The sequence below is a fragment of the Prunus persica genome, chromosome G8, assembly GCF_000346465.2.
Source record: "Prunus persica cultivar Lovell chromosome G8, Prunus_persica_NCBIv2, whole genome shotgun sequence".
NCBI classification, from domain to species: Eukaryota; Viridiplantae; Streptophyta; class Magnoliopsida; order Rosales; family Rosaceae; genus Prunus; species Prunus persica.
The window spans coordinates 12,895,074-12,911,560 of NC_034016.1; the positions used below are offsets into that span (position 1 = coordinate 12,895,074).

At 36.5% G+C, this 16,487-nt stretch overlaps 4 protein-coding genes across 6 annotated transcripts in view; 2 read left to right on the forward strand and 2 right to left on the reverse strand.

The window, feature by feature from the left end:
* Positions 1-2,128, reverse strand: part of LOC18767329 (phenylalanine--tRNA ligase alpha subunit, cytoplasmic) — an 8,095-nt gene extending 5,967 nt beyond the window's left edge. The window contains exons 1-4 of one of the 3 annotated variants that reach the window (XM_020569951.1): positions 1,941-2,128; positions 1,216-1,381; positions 716-838; positions 467-559 (exon numbers count right to left, since the gene is read on the reverse strand). In XM_020569951.1, the coding sequence (XP_020425540.1) occupies positions 467-559; positions 716-838; positions 1,216-1,362 (363 nt within the window). In that variant the 5' untranslated portion in view covers positions 1,363-1,381; positions 1,941-2,128. Of the gene's footprint in view, positions 1-466; positions 560-715; positions 839-1,215; positions 1,382-1,936 lie in introns of all 3 variants that reach the window. The other 2 variants (XM_020569950.1, XM_007200641.2) reach the window with 2 other exon arrangements.
* On the reverse strand, positions 3,937-8,459 carry LOC18767827 (NADH dehydrogenase [ubiquinone] iron-sulfur protein 8, mitochondrial). Its single transcript, XM_007201755.2, has 8 exons — positions 8,199-8,459; positions 5,920-5,998; positions 5,699-5,752; positions 5,481-5,572; positions 5,285-5,398; positions 4,609-4,676; positions 4,418-4,529; positions 3,937-4,303 (listed from the first exon to the last, which is right to left on the reverse strand). The coding sequence occupies exons 1-8, from the start codon at positions 8,250-8,252 to the stop codon at positions 4,208-4,210; spliced, it is 669 nt and encodes a 222-aa protein (XP_007201817.1). The 5' UTR covers positions 8,253-8,459; the 3' UTR covers positions 3,937-4,207.
* On the forward strand, positions 10,191-12,695 carry LOC18768035 (laccase-11). Its single transcript, XM_007198928.2, has 6 exons — positions 10,191-10,331; positions 10,414-10,565; positions 10,663-10,907; positions 10,981-11,109; positions 11,345-12,268; positions 12,364-12,695. Exons 1-6 carry the CDS (start codon positions 10,221-10,223, stop codon positions 12,492-12,494), a joined length of 1,692 nt encoding a protein of 563 aa, XP_007198990.1. The 5' UTR covers positions 10,191-10,220; the 3' UTR covers positions 12,495-12,695.
* On the forward strand, positions 15,030-15,923 carry LOC18766196 (protein SOMBRERO). Its single transcript, XM_007198983.2, has one exon. It carries the CDS (start codon positions 15,030-15,032, stop codon positions 15,921-15,923), a length of 894 nt encoding a protein of 297 aa, XP_007199045.2.

Consider the following 16,487-nt stretch of genomic DNA (forward strand, 5'->3'; position numbering starts at 1 on the left):
CCCCCCCCCCCCCCCGCTCAGCCCCCCCCCACCACCCAAAAAAAAAAACTGCATAATACAGAGTCCATTAGACACAAAAATAAAAGAATAAATTTTGAAAACAGTCAAATGACGAGAAACATATAATAATTATCAATGAAGGGGAGAAAGAAAACACACTAAAATACAATCACAGATTCTACAAAAATTATATTTTAGTGTATCAGAGAAAAACAAAATCCAAATAACAAGTCTTTGGCTGGATTCTCATTGGAGAACATGAAGGACTCCTGACACAACAAGTATCCATGGCTCCATTAACCATGACGCTAAAATAAATTGAGAAAAGGGCCTACTTATTTGGATAAACTGGAACAAAATACTGGATTAGGATCAATTCCAGGAAGATCATAGCCCCTACGTAACATATCTAAAACATTCCTAACAGACATTATTACGTATATAGATTTTGTTAGTGAGGTGTTACCTTTCTGGTGACAAGTTGTTTTCCCATCTCCACCCATTTATTCTTTGCAGCCTGGGCACAACCTATTTTGAAAACTGATAGATCCAGCTTTTTCTGAATAAAACATCAGTTTCAAAACACATGTAGCATCAAAGATTAATAACTCGTGAACAGAGAGAAACTACAAGCACAGAACATAATTGAATAGAACCAATGAAACATGCATCGTATCAGAAGTTCTAAATTAAAGACGAGAGCCATAATAATCACCTGCAATTCTTCTTTTGGAATACCCTCTGGTGGTATGGCCAGGAACAGTTGCACTTCAGGTGATCCAGTAGCAGTATATGCCTTTCCTTCATCAGTAAGCACCCACGTCTCCCTTTTAATGTCCTGCAGATCAACGAGTATCAAAAGGTACTCAAACAGCAAGAACCCTCATGAAGCCCACAATTTTACATTTAGTGTAATTTCAATTAAGTAAAACAAAAAATGAACTCAACCCAACAAGAAACCAGAACTAACAACCAAAAGGAAATTCCTTTTGCAGACAAATGTGAACTATCCATCATAATTTGTAGCTCGAATTAACAAGTACATGCAACCCAAGAAGATTCAATGATAAACTCTTCATTAGTTTGAGTTAAGAAAACTTTCTAGTAACCAAAAAGAACAGAGTTAAGCAAAAACACTTTAAACAAATCCCAATTGTTGCTCCTATTCAAATAATGACGAAGAAAGAAAAATCGGGGGCAAGTGAGTTTAAGCACCTGTGCGTCAACATATTTGAAACCATGGAGACTCTTGATAACGTTGACAATCTCGTTGTGATCGATTCTGCGTTCAGCTGCGAACTGGCCCGAGTCTGAAATATGATCGTTTTTCTCCAGGTATCCTAGAATCGCGTCCTCTGCCATTGCTCCCTCCTCGCTCTATCTGACATGAGCAGAACCATGATTATAATTTGGAGCAATATATTGATATTTTCCATTTGTTTTTAGGGTCTGAAGAAAATTAAGAAACCAGCAGCCTTAAGCTCAGTTGTTGAAATATTGCTAGTAGTCTCCTAGTAAATTATAGTACGTGATTTTACATTTGTACAGAGACTAATTTCATGTCAAGTCATAATTCTCTAATTCATTTACATGAACTCTAAATAAAATTTTCAATTCCGAATATAACGCTGCAAGTGCGGTTAGTGACTCTGGCAAATTTTTTATTTTATTTTTTGCAAGTTTGATTTTTGGACATAAAACTTGTACAATGAAAGAAATAGGAAAGGAAAAAGCTAATTAACATGAAAAATAATCTACAAAATGAAGAGGGAATTGCTGAATTAACCCTAACAACTTGAATCAGGCTCCGAACCTAATGAATATGCAGAAAAAAGAAAACCAATAACAAAAACGAGTTCTAACCTAATGGGTTTATGAGATTACCAACGAAAGAAAACTAATGAACCAACTGAACTAAAACTACAAATTCACTTACCCACCAAATGCTGATAACTGCAAGACCCCAATGATTGACTGTCGAAGCAGAAGAGTCGAAGAACAAGAAGAAAACTGATTAAGTTTTATCGAAGAAGAGCCAAAGAAGAAGGGGGAGGGAGGGGCTGTTGACACATAGGTCGACTAGTCTGAAACTGAGGCTGGGCTTGGGTGATGTTGGGTTTGATTTTAGAATGGTGTTATGCACACCCAACAAATCACTCACCATACCACACCTCCTAAACATACTTGTGAACCTTTCTATTTTGACCCTCTTGTTAGTTTTTTTGAACTAAACAATAATTTACCATGACCTAAAGTTATAAAACAAACATATTGTAATAATTTTATTAGTCCTTGAACTTTGACTCAATTTGCATTATTTGAGTACCTCAATTTCCAAAATAGTTTTCGTGATCTTTTAACTTTAGTTTCATTTGGACAAATGGTCATTCCATCAATTTTGTTAACTTTTTCTATTAAGTGCAGGGAAAAAATGGTATTTTTATATTAAAATAAAACAAAAAAAAGAATAAAAAATTATATCTTTAAAATAACAATAAAATCAAATCAAATAAAAAACCAACAAAAAAAATTTAAGTTTGGGGGGAGTAGAAATCGGGATAGAGAGAGAGAGAGAGTTTAATTTTAATTTTTTATTCATATTTTAATCAATTTTGATACAAAAATACCATTTTGCCCCTGCACTTAATATAAAAGTTAACAAAATTGACGTTATGACCATTTGTCCTAACGAAACTAAAGTTAAAGGACCGTGAGAACTATTTTAGAAATTGAGGTATTCAAATGCAAATTGGGTCTAAATTCATGGACTAATAAAATGATTAACCCAATGATAATATCAGTTCTTCTCTCATCCGGACGTTCTGTTGTTATTATAGTACAAACACCATTGTAAATAAGGAGAAAAGTATGAAGAGGTAGTACAAAATACATGACGTTCGTATAGGAGAAAATCTAATTATATATAATAATGAATTATGTGAATCAATCGTCATGCCTAACCAAATATATACATGAATTATCAAATATATAACAAATCACTAACAACATTATAATAAATAAAACAAGTCAGGTAGTGTATATAAATTTAAATTTACATATATACCTGAATTTGAATTGAGATTTCAATATGACTATTTGATTTTAAATGACGTTTATGAATTTATGAACTATGGTTTTCACCTTTTAGTGTTGAAATTTCTGAAATTGAAAAAAAAAAAAAAAAAAAGGTAAATGAATGAAAAAGTGAACAAGCACAAACCCAGTTGAATTAATCACCAAGACAAAATCTATTTCCAAGAAAACTAGAGAGAGACCTGTGGCTGTGTTTGTGTTGTGGCGCCAAACGAGAGAGAGTATTGAGTGCTGAGCCTACAACAATGCATTGTAAAATATATGGGTATGTATGGGATCTTTCCTATACGACCGAGGTTAAAAAACCAACGGTTAGGATCGTCTGCGGTCCAGAACTCCTCCATCTACCGTGCTAATTCTACTTTTCTTGTTTTTTTTTTTGTTTTTTTTTTTTCTCCATTATTCAAATAAACTCGATAGATTTGGTATCTTCCCTTTAAAAAAAGGGAATTGACTCAATCTCATTATATTGTATTATTCCGTGTCTCACGTTTTCTGTTCTGTCAATTTAGTCCGTAAAACCGTTAACTTGCTAATGTGGCAGGAGTATTATACAGTGATCGTTTCATGAGTTTCCCATTTTTTTTCCTTTAGGTGTTTTTTTTTCTGTTACCAAAAATAAAACCCTTGGAAGTACCAGAGTGGGATATGCTACGTGCTCCTCTTCCTCTTTACCTCTCACCTGCGGCCCGATTCTAGTGACCCATGGCGGGCCCTCGTTTTGCTTCCATTGATCGGTACAATTGAGATCAAATATAAAAATTTGGAAGAACTCTTTGGTAAAAAGGATCATGGTCAGTAGGCTTCAACTTCTCCAACACCCAAATTCTCTACTAACTCACATTGTTCAAACGAAACTAGAGGATGGTCTATAAATTGGTAAAAATTCACGTCCAACCATGCTCAACGTGTTTAAAGATCTTACAGAAAAAAACTTTGATCCCTTGCATTTGGAATCATTACTTACAATGACTCAATTACAAAGATTAGGGTAATAAAATACCAACAATACAACCTCTTTAAGATCCATGCATGGATCTATTATTTTTCCACATCATCAAAAAGTCAAGAAAGTGCGAGTATGGTAACTAGGAAAGAACCATGGGGTGGAAAATCAGCGGTAGAGGCTTTCAGATCTGAGGTTCTCAGCAATCTCAGTCTCCCATCGGTCTCCATTCTCGAGCAGCTTTTCTTTGTCGTAAAGAAGCTCCTGCAACAGCAGCAGAAAAGAGTGCCTTTGATCAGTTGTCAGAAAATGTGATTAGAATAAAGATGAAGACATAGGATTAGCTGCTATGAGTCAATAGAAAGGATGCTCAGTAACCTCATGAGTCTCTGTTGAAAATTCAAAGTTCGGTCCTTCTACAATGGCATCAACAGGGCATGCCTCTTGACAGAATCCACAGTAGATGCACTTTGTCATGTCAATGTCATACCTGAAAAACTAGACGAGTGTGAGGCGGAGATTGAGAGGGAAAAGAGGGGGGAGGGGAAGAAGGGAGAGTCATCCTTCACCTAGTAGTCCTACGGCTACCATCTTCTCGTTCCTCAGCCTCAATTGTGATTGCCTGCGCCGGACATATCTGAGAAAAACAACAGCTTTGTGAGTTAAAATGTTATATTCAGTTGCTCATGCCTTATAACATAGTAACACATGAAGCAAGCCTGTTGCGGATTTACGCAGTGAAATGATACTTCAAATTCTACATGAGTCTGAATTACATCCTAGGCAAAGGAATAAAGCATAAGAGCAGAAAACACACCGTATATACAAATATCAGTGTAACAGCAGAATACTATGATACACTACGTGTGCACATCAAGAATATATCCTAATCTGGAAAGTAATTAGACATTAATGAGGTACAGCGGCAAAACAAGGCCAAAAATCCAATGTAGTTTGCTGAATGTGACAGGAGGCAGCGTTGTCTGGCCTCTAGCTCCAGGTATTGTCCAAGATGACAAAGCAGGCTCTGCCCATTGGCAGCTCAAGGAATGCATATCAACAACAAAAATAAACATCAAAGCAGAAACAAGTAAACTAACCCAGATATACTAGATGAAGAATTATGAAATTTTCTAACCAGTTTTGGCAGGCAGGAATTTTCAGCATCATAACCTAAATTTATATGTTGTCTTTAATTCATATTTGAAAACCTAAAATAGCCACAAAAGAGTTTTCAACTCTTACAGCTTCGCAAAGTTTGCATGCAATGCAACGCTCTTCTCCCGTAGGATATCGCCGTAGGGCATGTTCACCACGAAAACGAGGACTCAAAGGGCCCTTCTCAAATGGATAATTGATCTGCAAAACAAAAGATAGATTTCATAGTTCACCACGGAAAAATGAAAAGTGAACTTGGCAATGTGTATCGGAAGATACTTACAGTAACTTTTTTCTCAAAAAAGTACTTAAGCGTCAGCATCAGACCTCGAACCATTTCAGTGAGGAACAATGTGTTTATGCTTCGCTCAAAGACTACAGTAATTAAAAAATCAGGCTATTATTTCAAATAATGTAATAACACCAAATTAAGAACAAAAATAATGGTTTCCTTTTTCTTTCTTTTTTTTTCCCTTTTTTCTTGAGGGTAAGGGGGATTACCAGAACTCCAGTCCTTCGAAATCTCCTTTGCGAGTTGCTCTCTCTCCTCATCCTCTGCAGTTGGCATAAACAAGAAGTAAAAAAAAATAAAAATCTAAAAGATAATATCACACCATGATGAAGCACCGTACAGGCCAAATAACACGATATTGAAGATATCAATATAATTTTATCTTAAACTATCATTATTACAACACCCATGACCCTGCAGAAGAGCAAACCTTTTATAGTGGAGAAGTAATGTGAACTGGAACGCGGTCCATAGTAGTAAGAACCCTGCAAGGCTTGCCCTGGTACAGCCTAAACACAAACCGAAAAAATAGACCAGTAAAACGTCCAATAGCTAAAATAGAATACGAAACAGGTATACATAAACCCAAAGTTTTAAGAAAGCTCTCCCTATAATTATACTGAAATTAAAAAAACATATGAAACATGCAACCACCACATTTGAGGGGATTCACATGTAGTTTTGTTTGGTTTGCAGTCAAGTCCAAATCGTAAACTCTGTCAACGTGGCAACATGCAACCACCACATGTAAGGGAATTCTTGTCTCCAAAAAGTGTGTAATCAGGACCATGTAACCATTCTGTCTATTTTTGTAGGAATTAATTGCTAAGTAAATAAAACTACAGGAGTAAATTGCCAATTAAAATGACAAATCAAAGTGAAAAAAAAGGTCAAACTACAAGGACCAAAATTAAACTACTCAAAAAATCTGAGAACCTAATGACAACAGTTTTTTGTGTGGTTTTCTTCTTCTTCTTTTTTCATTAAAGAAAGAGAGGGAAGATAGAAGAAAAGGATAATAGAGATGAAATAACTTAAAAAGATAAGAGAAATAAAACTCAGAATTAAATTTACAATAAAAACTCAAAAACAGTTTTATATGGTTTTTTGATGTTTTGGGGAATTTAGTTTTAATGTTATATATTCTATCTCCTTTATTTCCTAACCACTCTCATCTCTCATTCTTTTATCATCCCCAGCTCCCCTCTTTCCCTTTGATTAAAAAGAAACACCGGAAAACAGAAACATTGTCTTCAAACTGGCCCTACATTAATCCGAATCATAAGTTACAGTGATTATTTTGAAACGAACTGTTGATGAATGTGATCTCCTACACTATTTATCGAGTAGTTAAGTCCAATCTTTGATCTATCAAAATTTGGTGACAACGCACAATAATCAGTTCATTTATTGGAAGAAGCAGAAAACTTCTATATTGAAGACCCAAATTCAAATAGAAAACTAGTATTTTCAATCAAATTTAATTCAAGTTACCAGTCAACTACACCTCAAATTGTAGTATACTTAATCATACCAAAAGACTCCCAAACACTATGAATGTGTTTGATTTGCAGAATAGATGCTGAGGAATGAGGTAATTCTATGTTTGGTAAGTACAAATCATTTTGTGTTGGTTTTCCCATAGATATCCAAAACCCACAAAACGAAAGTTTTGTTAACCCAAGGGACGAGGTGGGCTTTTTAACCCCATTCTCTGCTTTTGACATTCAAAAAATCAAAATGAAAACGATTACCTTATGCAATTGGTTCTAAATGGTAAAATTTCATTGGTGTCTTAATCACTTTCATTCCAACCTTTCCAAACACTGAAATGAAAATCATTAAATTCCACTGATTCCTAAAAATCTCATTCCAACAAATAGATTCTTAAAACCCCATTCCATGAAACAAACACACCCTACATATGAGCAACCCAGAATTCTTTTAAGCTCCTTTGATTAGCACCACAATTGCCCTAATTCTCAGAGCAAATGACATTGCAAGGCATAATAAATTCTTCGGTTTTGTGTATCCATTCCAATACCCGTCATAATATCCGATATTAAATATTAGTTCTGGTGCACCACATGCTTTGTTCATGGGTCATCCACAAACAATGAAATACCCAGGTAGCCTATAAATTTCACTTGGACATGTATTAAAAAATGGAAAAATAGAACAAAAAAGAAGAAGAAGGTAATCCACCTCCCTTGTGCAAAAATTAGGTTACCAAAAACCACGCTAAAGGTCGCAAGACATAGCAGATTCAGAAAGCAAGAATTGGTCTATAACCACAATAATACCCAATAAACAAAATCGCAAAGAAATTAGCTTCCAACCCTTTCTATATCTATTCAGTATTGAAATTTAAAACAGTGGCAGCTCCATAGGATTGAAAAGAAAAAATAAATAAATACAATTATATATCAGTAGTGGAGCTAATGAATGAAAATCAGATTTTCAATCGAAAAATTTAAGAACAAATAAAACAAATGGCTCAGTTCAGCTCAAAGAAATCAAGTCTCAGTACAATGCTCCTGATCCAAGAAATTTGGAAGGAGTAAAAGGGTTGTAAAATTTGACTTTCATAGGTATCCAAAAGTGAATATTAAGATTGAAGCTTTTTTTCTTTTTGGTTTGCTTTGCCCATTTTCTCAGAAACCAAACGAAGAACGAGAAAAGAGCAGTTAGGGCAGAGGATAAACTTACGAGCTGCCTGGCGCGGAGAGCCTGAAGGGACTTGCGAGCTAAGATCGCAGCCATTGCTGATGATGGCTGAGTCGGACGGGTCTTCTTCTATGCGACTCGGGTTTCGATTTGGGAACGTTGGGAACGAAACGAGCACAGGCTTGATGCCAATCAAATGGAAATGGAAATTGATGTCCGGGGCTTAGTTCAGATTGTTTCGTCACTTGCCACCAGTCGGTTGTGACCATGTAAACGGTGCGTTTTGATATGGAATGGCCCAATGATGTGCGTTTATTGGGGTTTTTTTAATATTTTTATTATAACCACAATGGCCTTTGAACCATAGTATCATGTTGTTATTAGAATGATTCTAATTTTTTACTTTAATCATCCAAGGGTTGAGAAAATTTTATTTTAAAATATCATTATTTTTTACTTTTTAAATTAAACTTTAAAAATAAAAAATAAAAACTCAAAATCTTTGAACGTGTTCTTCTTCCTCCCATGGGTGCTCCCATGTTCTGTTCAATCTCGAGTTCTTGCAGCTATGCTATTTGTTACTGATTAACATGGAAAAATCTAATTTTTATTTATTTCTTCCATTCAAGTTTTTCCTTTGTTTATTACATATGTTTGTACTAATTTTCTTATTATACAAAAAGTGCAGGAGTGATGGCAAATGCATTAGATGAATGAATGGGTTCAAATTTATGATGTAAAGTTGCAAAGCAAAGTTAACAGTAGTTTATGATGGGTTCAATTTTGTAGTTAAGAGTTTCATCGAGGAACATACTCATCCACTTGCAACACCATCAAGAGTACACTTGTTAAGATCTCATCGTGGTGTATCAAATACAAAAATGAAATTGGTTAAAAAGTTTTCCAATGTGAACGTTCGATTATATCAACAATTCGAACTCTTTGAGACACAAGCTGGTGGACATGAAAGTGTTGGGTTCATAGACAGAGATTTAAGAAATTTTGAGCGAGATGAAAGGGAGAAAATAAAGGGGAATTTTTCCACGAACATCACGCTTCACAGATATGCTATTTGGTACTTGACATCAAGATGTGTTCACCGATCAACAGTTTTTTAGATTTTATACTCTGTTAATTTTTTATGTACTTAATTCTTTCGGTCTTGCACAAATTTCTAGTTTTGTCTATCAATTTGGTCATGATTTGGTATACTTGGTGCCATGAGCAGTCGTTTGGATGAGAACATTTGTGCTTTTTTTTTGCAATGTATTCCACATTCATGTGGAAAAATATCTTTTACCAAAATCAAATAAGAATATTCAAGAACAGTACAAAACTGTAGAATCTTCACCTATAAACGTAGAATTCTTATGTACAAACAAACAATGGAAATGTAATACAATGAAGGCAATATAAAGGAATGACATGTGAACCAACAAAGCCTTTCTCCATGCTTCTGATTTATCAATTGACTTCGGCAGCTCAGCTGGGCTTGCTTTTGAGCATACTCCCATTTTGTCAGAATCCGACAGAATCTGTAGAGTCATTCAGGCTTGATTTTCGTTCAAAGTTTTTATCCTAAATGCTAAATGCTAAATCCTGTTTTAAACAAAAAATCCACGTACAATGTCAACATTAGCAAGCCAAAAAAGAAAAGAAAAAGGCCCGAAGTGTATATGTGAACAGAAAACATACGCATGATGCCAACCATTTCCCTTGAAGGTAAAGTTGAGAGATCCATATCTAGGCTTCAAGTAGCTCTCTTGCTTATACTTGTATTTTCCTAAACAATTAAAAATACAAGATTAAGTTCTTCAGCTACTCTGTTTGCCTCTTCAAGTTGGCGTTTCACTAAAAGTCCCCATCTGTATTTTGCTTCAAAGCTTTCATGTACAACCTCTACAGCCTCTACCTACTGTTGACAACACCAACTCCATCTAACATAAACAAACTGATGGTTTATTTTAGATTTTGGGCACAGCCATATAAAACCATTAGAACCTGACTTGCTACCATGTCTCATCCCTACAAACTTGCCATTGTATAACGATTCGGTCACGAAAAATGGCAAAAACCAACAGTTTCTGCTGGGGTTCTTCTGCACTTCTCTTCTTATGCTTAGTTGGGTTCTTTTCCACTCCGGCAAAAGCCGCTTTGAAGACATACCAATTCGATGTGAGCATTTCAAAATGGCAGACTTAAATTGCATGCATTTTATATCTGGTTATTATTTATCTGTTCCAAAAATTATTTTCAGGTTCAAGTGAAGAATGTGAGCAGGTTGTGCCATTCTAAGCCAATTGTTACAGTAAATGGGATGTTCCCTGGACCTACAGTTTACGCTAGAGAAGGAGATACACTTCTTGTCAATGTTACCAACCATGCACAATACAATATGTCAATTCATTGGTAGGAAATTTATATTTGAATTCATATGATTATGCAAGCATAAAACTAAAATGAACATTTGGGTTTATTAATGTCACATTTTGATTGAATTCTGCAGGCATGGATTAAAGCAATATAGAAATGGGTGGGCAGATGGGCCTGCCTATATCACCCAATGTCCTATCAAGACAGGACATAGTTACACCTACAATATCACTATAACAGGGCAAAGGGGAACTCTATGGTGGCATGCACATATTTTCTGGCTAAGAGCCACTGTGTATGGAGCAATTGTCATCTTGCCAAAACAAGGGACTGGTTTTCCATTTCTTCAGCCATACAAGGAGGCTAATATTGTCTTAGGTGAGTTGGTGCAACTATATTGTCTTAGAGTTTATGCAGAAAATAATTGTATTGTTTCTTGTGAATGGTGTAGGAGAATGGTGGAATAACGACGTTGAAGAGGTTGTTAAACAAGGAAACAAACTGGGATTGCCACCAAATATGTCAGATGCACACACCATCAATGGGAAGCCAGGGCCTCTCTTTCCATGTTCTGAAAAACGTAAGCCACTGCCTTCTGTAGAAAAGTTCTTGCCTACAATGAGTTTATACAATGCACATGGTGGACGTGCAACTAGTAATTGTGAGAGCTACGTTGTATATACTCATTGTATGCGAGAACTTTTCCCATCTATGACACTAGATGTTCTGAGACCACTTTTGTTTTATGGCACTGCCATTTGGACATGAAAAATGAGACTTTGCATTCTCATCCCTTCTTGTTTTTGCTATCTCAGATACCTATGCATTGGAGGTTGAACAGGGAAAGACGTATCTGCTACGAATCATCAATGCTGCACTCAATGATGAGCTATTCTTTGCCATTGCTGGTCACAACTTGACAGTGGTAGAAATTGATGCAGTCTACACCAAACCATTCACATCTCAAGCAATACTAATAGCACCAGGCCAGACCACGAATGTTCTCGTTCAAGCCAACCAAGTGCCCGGAAGATATTTCATGGCTGCTAGGCCATTCATGGACGCACCGGTTTCCATTGACAACAAAACTGCCACTGGAATACTGCAGTACAAAGGCATCCCAAATACTGTGCAGCCAGTTCTTCCCCAACTTCCGGCACTCAATAACACAGCTTTTGCATTGAGCTTCAATGCCAAGCTAAGAAGTCTAAACACAGCACAGTTCCCGGCCAGTGTACCTCTTAAAGTTGATCGACATCTCTTTTACACGATCGGGTTGGGAATCAACCAATGCACCACTTGCCTGAATGGAACACAGCTCACTGCTTCTTTAAACAATATCACATTTGTGATGCCCCAAATTGGGCTGCTTCAAGCTCATTATTTCAATACCAAGGGAGTATTTACCACAGATTTCCCAGACCGCCCTCCAACACCTTTCAATTACACTGGTTCACCACTCACTGCCAACCTTGGCACCAAACTAGGCACCCGGCTTAGCAAACTTGCCTTCAATTCAACAGTTGAGTTGGTGCTACAAGACACCAATCTTCTCACAGTGGAGTCCCATCCTTTCCACCTTCATGGTTACAATTTCTTTGTTGTTGGGACCGGAGTTGGGAACTTCGACCCCAAAAAGGACCCGGCAAAGTATAACTTGGTGGATCCTCCAGAAAGAAACACAATCGGAGTTCCTACCGGTGGTTGGGTTGCCTTAAGGTTCAGGGCTGATAATCCAGGTAAACACATCAAACTTACCAAATAGCATGCTACATTATACTTCAAAGTTACTAATTAAGCAAGAATAATATCTCTTATATTTGATCATCTTTAGGTGTCTGGTTCATGCACTGTCATTTGGAGCTCCATACCAGCTGGGGTTTGAAGACTGCATTCGTGGTGGAAAATGGGAAAGACTCAGATCACTCTGTCTTGCCTCCACCTACAGACCTTCCACCTTGTTAGTTCCTCGAACCGCAGTGGAGTACTTCTTGAGGAACACAAACCATTGTTTGTTTTGATCCTTTTGGCTGATAATTGCTTGCAAAAAATCCTGCAAAATGCAGGAGTTGTACATGCAAAATTCTTGTTTAAGACCCAATAAAAAGGTGTAATGTGTATCAGATTCTTTTAAATGCTAATTGAAACCCTGTTTCATGCAACAGATTTCTGGGATGACATTGGCCCCAAGTTTTTAGGTTTAATCTATATGGCAAGGGTGGTCTTTGTCGCCTTTCCTCTTTGCGCCCAAGTTTATCAATTTACCCTTCATTTTCTGTTTGAACAGTAACCTGAAAACACAAGTGCAATGCTTGATTCCATACGTTTTAATGAGAAGAAATCTTCTACAGAAGCTATGCCGTCTGCTCCAACAAAATGTGTATATATAATATTTAAATTGTATAGCCGCACGGCTATACTGTATAAACACATGCGAATATTTTAATAGTTTAGCCGCGCGGCTATACCTTATTAGCGTATTTGAATAATTAAATAGTATAGCCGCGCGGCTATACTGTATTAATATATTAGAATATTTAAATAGTATACAGTATAGCCGCGCGGCGATACTTTGTTAATATATCCGAATATTTTAATAGTATAGCCGCGCGGCGATACTTTTTAAATATATTCGAATATTTAAAAGGTATAGCCGTCCGGCTATACTATTAAAATTATTAACAAGGTATAGTGCTTTAAATTTTTGTAGTCAATTTCCAACATTGGGTTATGTGGGAGCCATTGTTTATTTATTTATTTTATCAATCGGGGAGGGAGGATTTGAATTTGAGACATTCTCCAATATTGGGAAGAAACGTACCACTATATCAAGAGCTAGTTGGTATGAGGTAGCCAGCTTTTATAGTGGATTTCACTTGTGTTCTGAATGCTCTCAAAACAGCTTATTGTCTATGTTCAAATGAAGGTAAAGAACATTGTCAAACTATTCACATTTAAATTAAAAGCTTTCAAATTTTGACCAAGTACTTTAATTTTCTAAAAGTTAACAGGAGAGTGCGATCTTGGTGTCTATTCCGACATATGAATCTGCCAAACATGACATAACGATCAAAGAGTTCAAAACATAACCTCCTGAAACTGCAGCATTCCCAGCTGAAACTGCAGAACTGGCTGCATCTTTTGTTTAAAACTTGAGAAAGCCAGTTCCTTTTGGTCGCCTGCCACAACATAATAGCACAATAAAGATGTAGGAATCATATCAAACCAAAAGTTTAAAGCATACTTGGTGACTGGATGAAGGACTGGGAAACAAGATTCCACTTCCCCAAAGGTAGAAAACCTTTGTTTGACATCTTCATTATTGATATCAAAAGGAAGATTGCGTATGAAAATTGTTCTGTGCAAATCATCTTCTTCGTCTTGTCTGTTCAAGATTTGGTGCCATGCTTTTGCTTAACTTTTCAGGCTTAGTAACATCTGATGCTTTTGCAGTCTCAAAAGATGATTTACTGGGCTCCTCAGAAGATTCAAAAGTAGACGGCTCCTTGTCCGTTTGGAGCTGTGCGAGATCATCATGAGAAGTTTCTGTGGCATACGCGATCAAGTTGTTTAGAACTTTTCTTGCAATGTCTACTTCCTCTTCAAAATTTATTTCAGTAGGGATGTCTTTCTTCTCTATGGTATTAGAGTCATCAGGACCGCTGTCAATTCCATCATGGTGCTCGGAATTTTTACCGAAATGCCCAGCATTGCCCTCTAAATCTTTACTGCTACTATCATTCACTTCCATCCTTTTGTCCTGTAAAAATCGGTGCTTTTGTATCATTAGATGTAGATACAATCATACAAACAAGTACCAAAATAAAGTATGTATTCATCAATAACAGCATTACAGTAAGACAAAAGTTTGCTAAATGAGAATAGAGTTACAGTAATGCCACAAATACCATCTTCTGAAGCAAGAAGAGCATTTTTTACAGTAATGCCACAACTACCATGTATCTGCTTTGAAAGAGCCCAGTCAACAGCTTCAATGCAGAAAAAAGAGCATTGGTTCCACCATGAATGTAAGCTCCAGCATCAGCCACATTCTGCTCAATATCATCCATTTGTTCCCCTTGCCTTTCAACTATCACTGCCATGTCCAGGAAAACTTGATGGAGTTGTGTCAAGCTTCTCTGCCAGTCCTTCAAGGCCTCATGCCTTTCCTGATCCTAACCAGAACCACGTACATTGTGGCAGATAACCAATCTCCTTTTATTCAATTCAATTTGGAAAAAGACAAAAAAGAAACATAATAATAAAGTACCAAAACTGCTCAGGACAATCAAATTTTCTTTCAAATTAAAACAAAATAATAAAAAGACAAAGAAGAGTTTCCATGTTTCATATGGAATTCTATTTCCTTACGCAGGAAGGAAACTAAAGAAACCCTAAACCGGACACTCCCTATAAATACAATTCAGATTACGCACAAATAACCTCACTTGATTTCTCTTTCTCTTCTCTTCTTAATTAGCAGCACCAAGCAAGCAAGCAATGGCACATCATCAGAACGTGCCGTTAGGTTTCCGTTTCCACCCCACTGATAAAGAGATTGTGGGTTCCTTTCTCCACACCTTGTTGGTCGACAGAAATCCTTTGATCCCGCCGTACAGCAACTTCATCCGTGCCTGCAATCTCTTCGGCAACAAGTTAGAGCCTTCGGAGATTTGGAACAAGTACGGAGGGCCTCAACTTGTTGATCAAGACTTGTATTTCCTTTCCGGGCTCAAGAAGTTAACCCCGAAGCGCATGGATCGTAGCATTGGCCACGGCGGTACGTGGAGTGAAACTGAATCCTTCAAACTTATTGAGTACGATAATGGAAACCCGAACCCCATTGGCCGAAAACGAAAATTCCGCTATGAGAATAAAGGGTCCGAGGAGCACACATGGTGGTTACTGGATGAATATAGTCTTTTTGTTGGTCCCAAGAATGACTACAATGATCGTAGTTACGATTTCGATTTCGTGATTTGTCGAATGAGGAAGAACGATAGGGCCTTGAGTAAGGAAATAAATTTAAAGCGTTCATCACAAGATCAAGTACAAAAAAAGAGGAGCACAAACAAAAAGATGAAAAAAGATCATCAAATGGGATCAACGGAAGAATCATCATCACTTGTACAACAAGGCTACTCTTCTAGTATAACTGGTGGTGAACTTGTGGTCTCTTATGATGATGTTGATCCGAATGATCTGACATTCTTCGAGAACAATCCTATCTTCAACATTGAACAAATACTTTGTGAAACCAAAGTAGAGAATCCTTGCAGCCCAAGTAACTTTGAGAATGTCAACAGCAGCTACTCTAAATGGACTGAATCATATATGGAAGAGCTCATGGCTTGTATCGAAGATATTAATTGTACAAGTGATAGCTGTAGATGAATATATTTGTACCACGATTTTGATCGGCTTTAGTTTCTCTTCTTAGTAGATACAAAGTTTCTTTATTTGTCCTTTTTTTTTTAATAGATAAAAGTACTGAATATTTTGTCCAGTAAATTTACTCTAAATTGGTTAATTTGATTAAAAATTCGAGCTGTCTCTTGAATTCTCCTTGCTAATTTTTTGTATATTCAAATTTGAGATTTTCTATTTAAACCCCACACTTCTCTTAGTTCACCCCATGTTCTAAGTTCACCCCAACTTTTAATTTAAATTTTCACAATTTCTAATAAAACCTCACTATCTTCCCAAACTACCCTGAAATACATCCCAAACTGAAAAAAAATAAAAACTAAAAGAGATTTTCTATTTAAACCCCACAATTTTCTTTGTTCCCAGTATAAAAAAAACACAAACAAATGAAACCCCAAATCTGAAATTTAATACTTTCTAGAGAAAGAGAACAGCTTTACTTCTCTCCAAGAACTATAACTAGAATTCTAACACTTGTTGAGAGAGAGAGAGAGAGTTTGTAAACATGAAGTTGGAAATATGAAGAGTTGG

Bases quoted from the DNA above. Each gene is read 5' to 3' on its own strand.
- LOC18766196 (XM_007198983.2), top strand. From the start codon at position 15,030: ATGGCACATCATCAGAACGTGCCGTTAGGTTTCCGTTTCCACCCCACT.
- LOC18767827 (XM_007201755.2), bottom strand. From the start codon at position 8,252: ATGGCTGCGATCTTAGCTCGCAAGTCCCTTCAGGCTCTCCGCGCCAGG. The intron at 5,999-8,198 runs GTAAGTTTATCC...GTTTGTGTTTAG, and splicing joins CTCTCCGCGCCAGGCAGCTC to GCTGTACCAGGGCAAGCCTT. The intron at 4,677-5,284 runs GTAAGAGTTGAA...TGTTTTTCTCAG, and splicing joins CATGCAAACTTTGCGAAGCT to ATATGTCCGGCGCAGGCAAT.
- LOC18768035 (XM_007198928.2), top strand. From the start codon at position 10,221: ATGGCAAAAACCAACAGTTTCTGCTGGGGTTCTTCTGCACTTCTCTTC. The intron at 10,332-10,413 runs GTGAGCATTTCA...AATTATTTTCAG, and splicing joins TGAAGACATACCAATTCGAT to GTTCAAGTGAAGAATGTGAG. The intron at 11,110-11,344 runs GTAAGCCACTGC...TTGCTATCTCAG, and splicing joins CTTTCCATGTTCTGAAAAAC to ATACCTATGCATTGGAGGTT.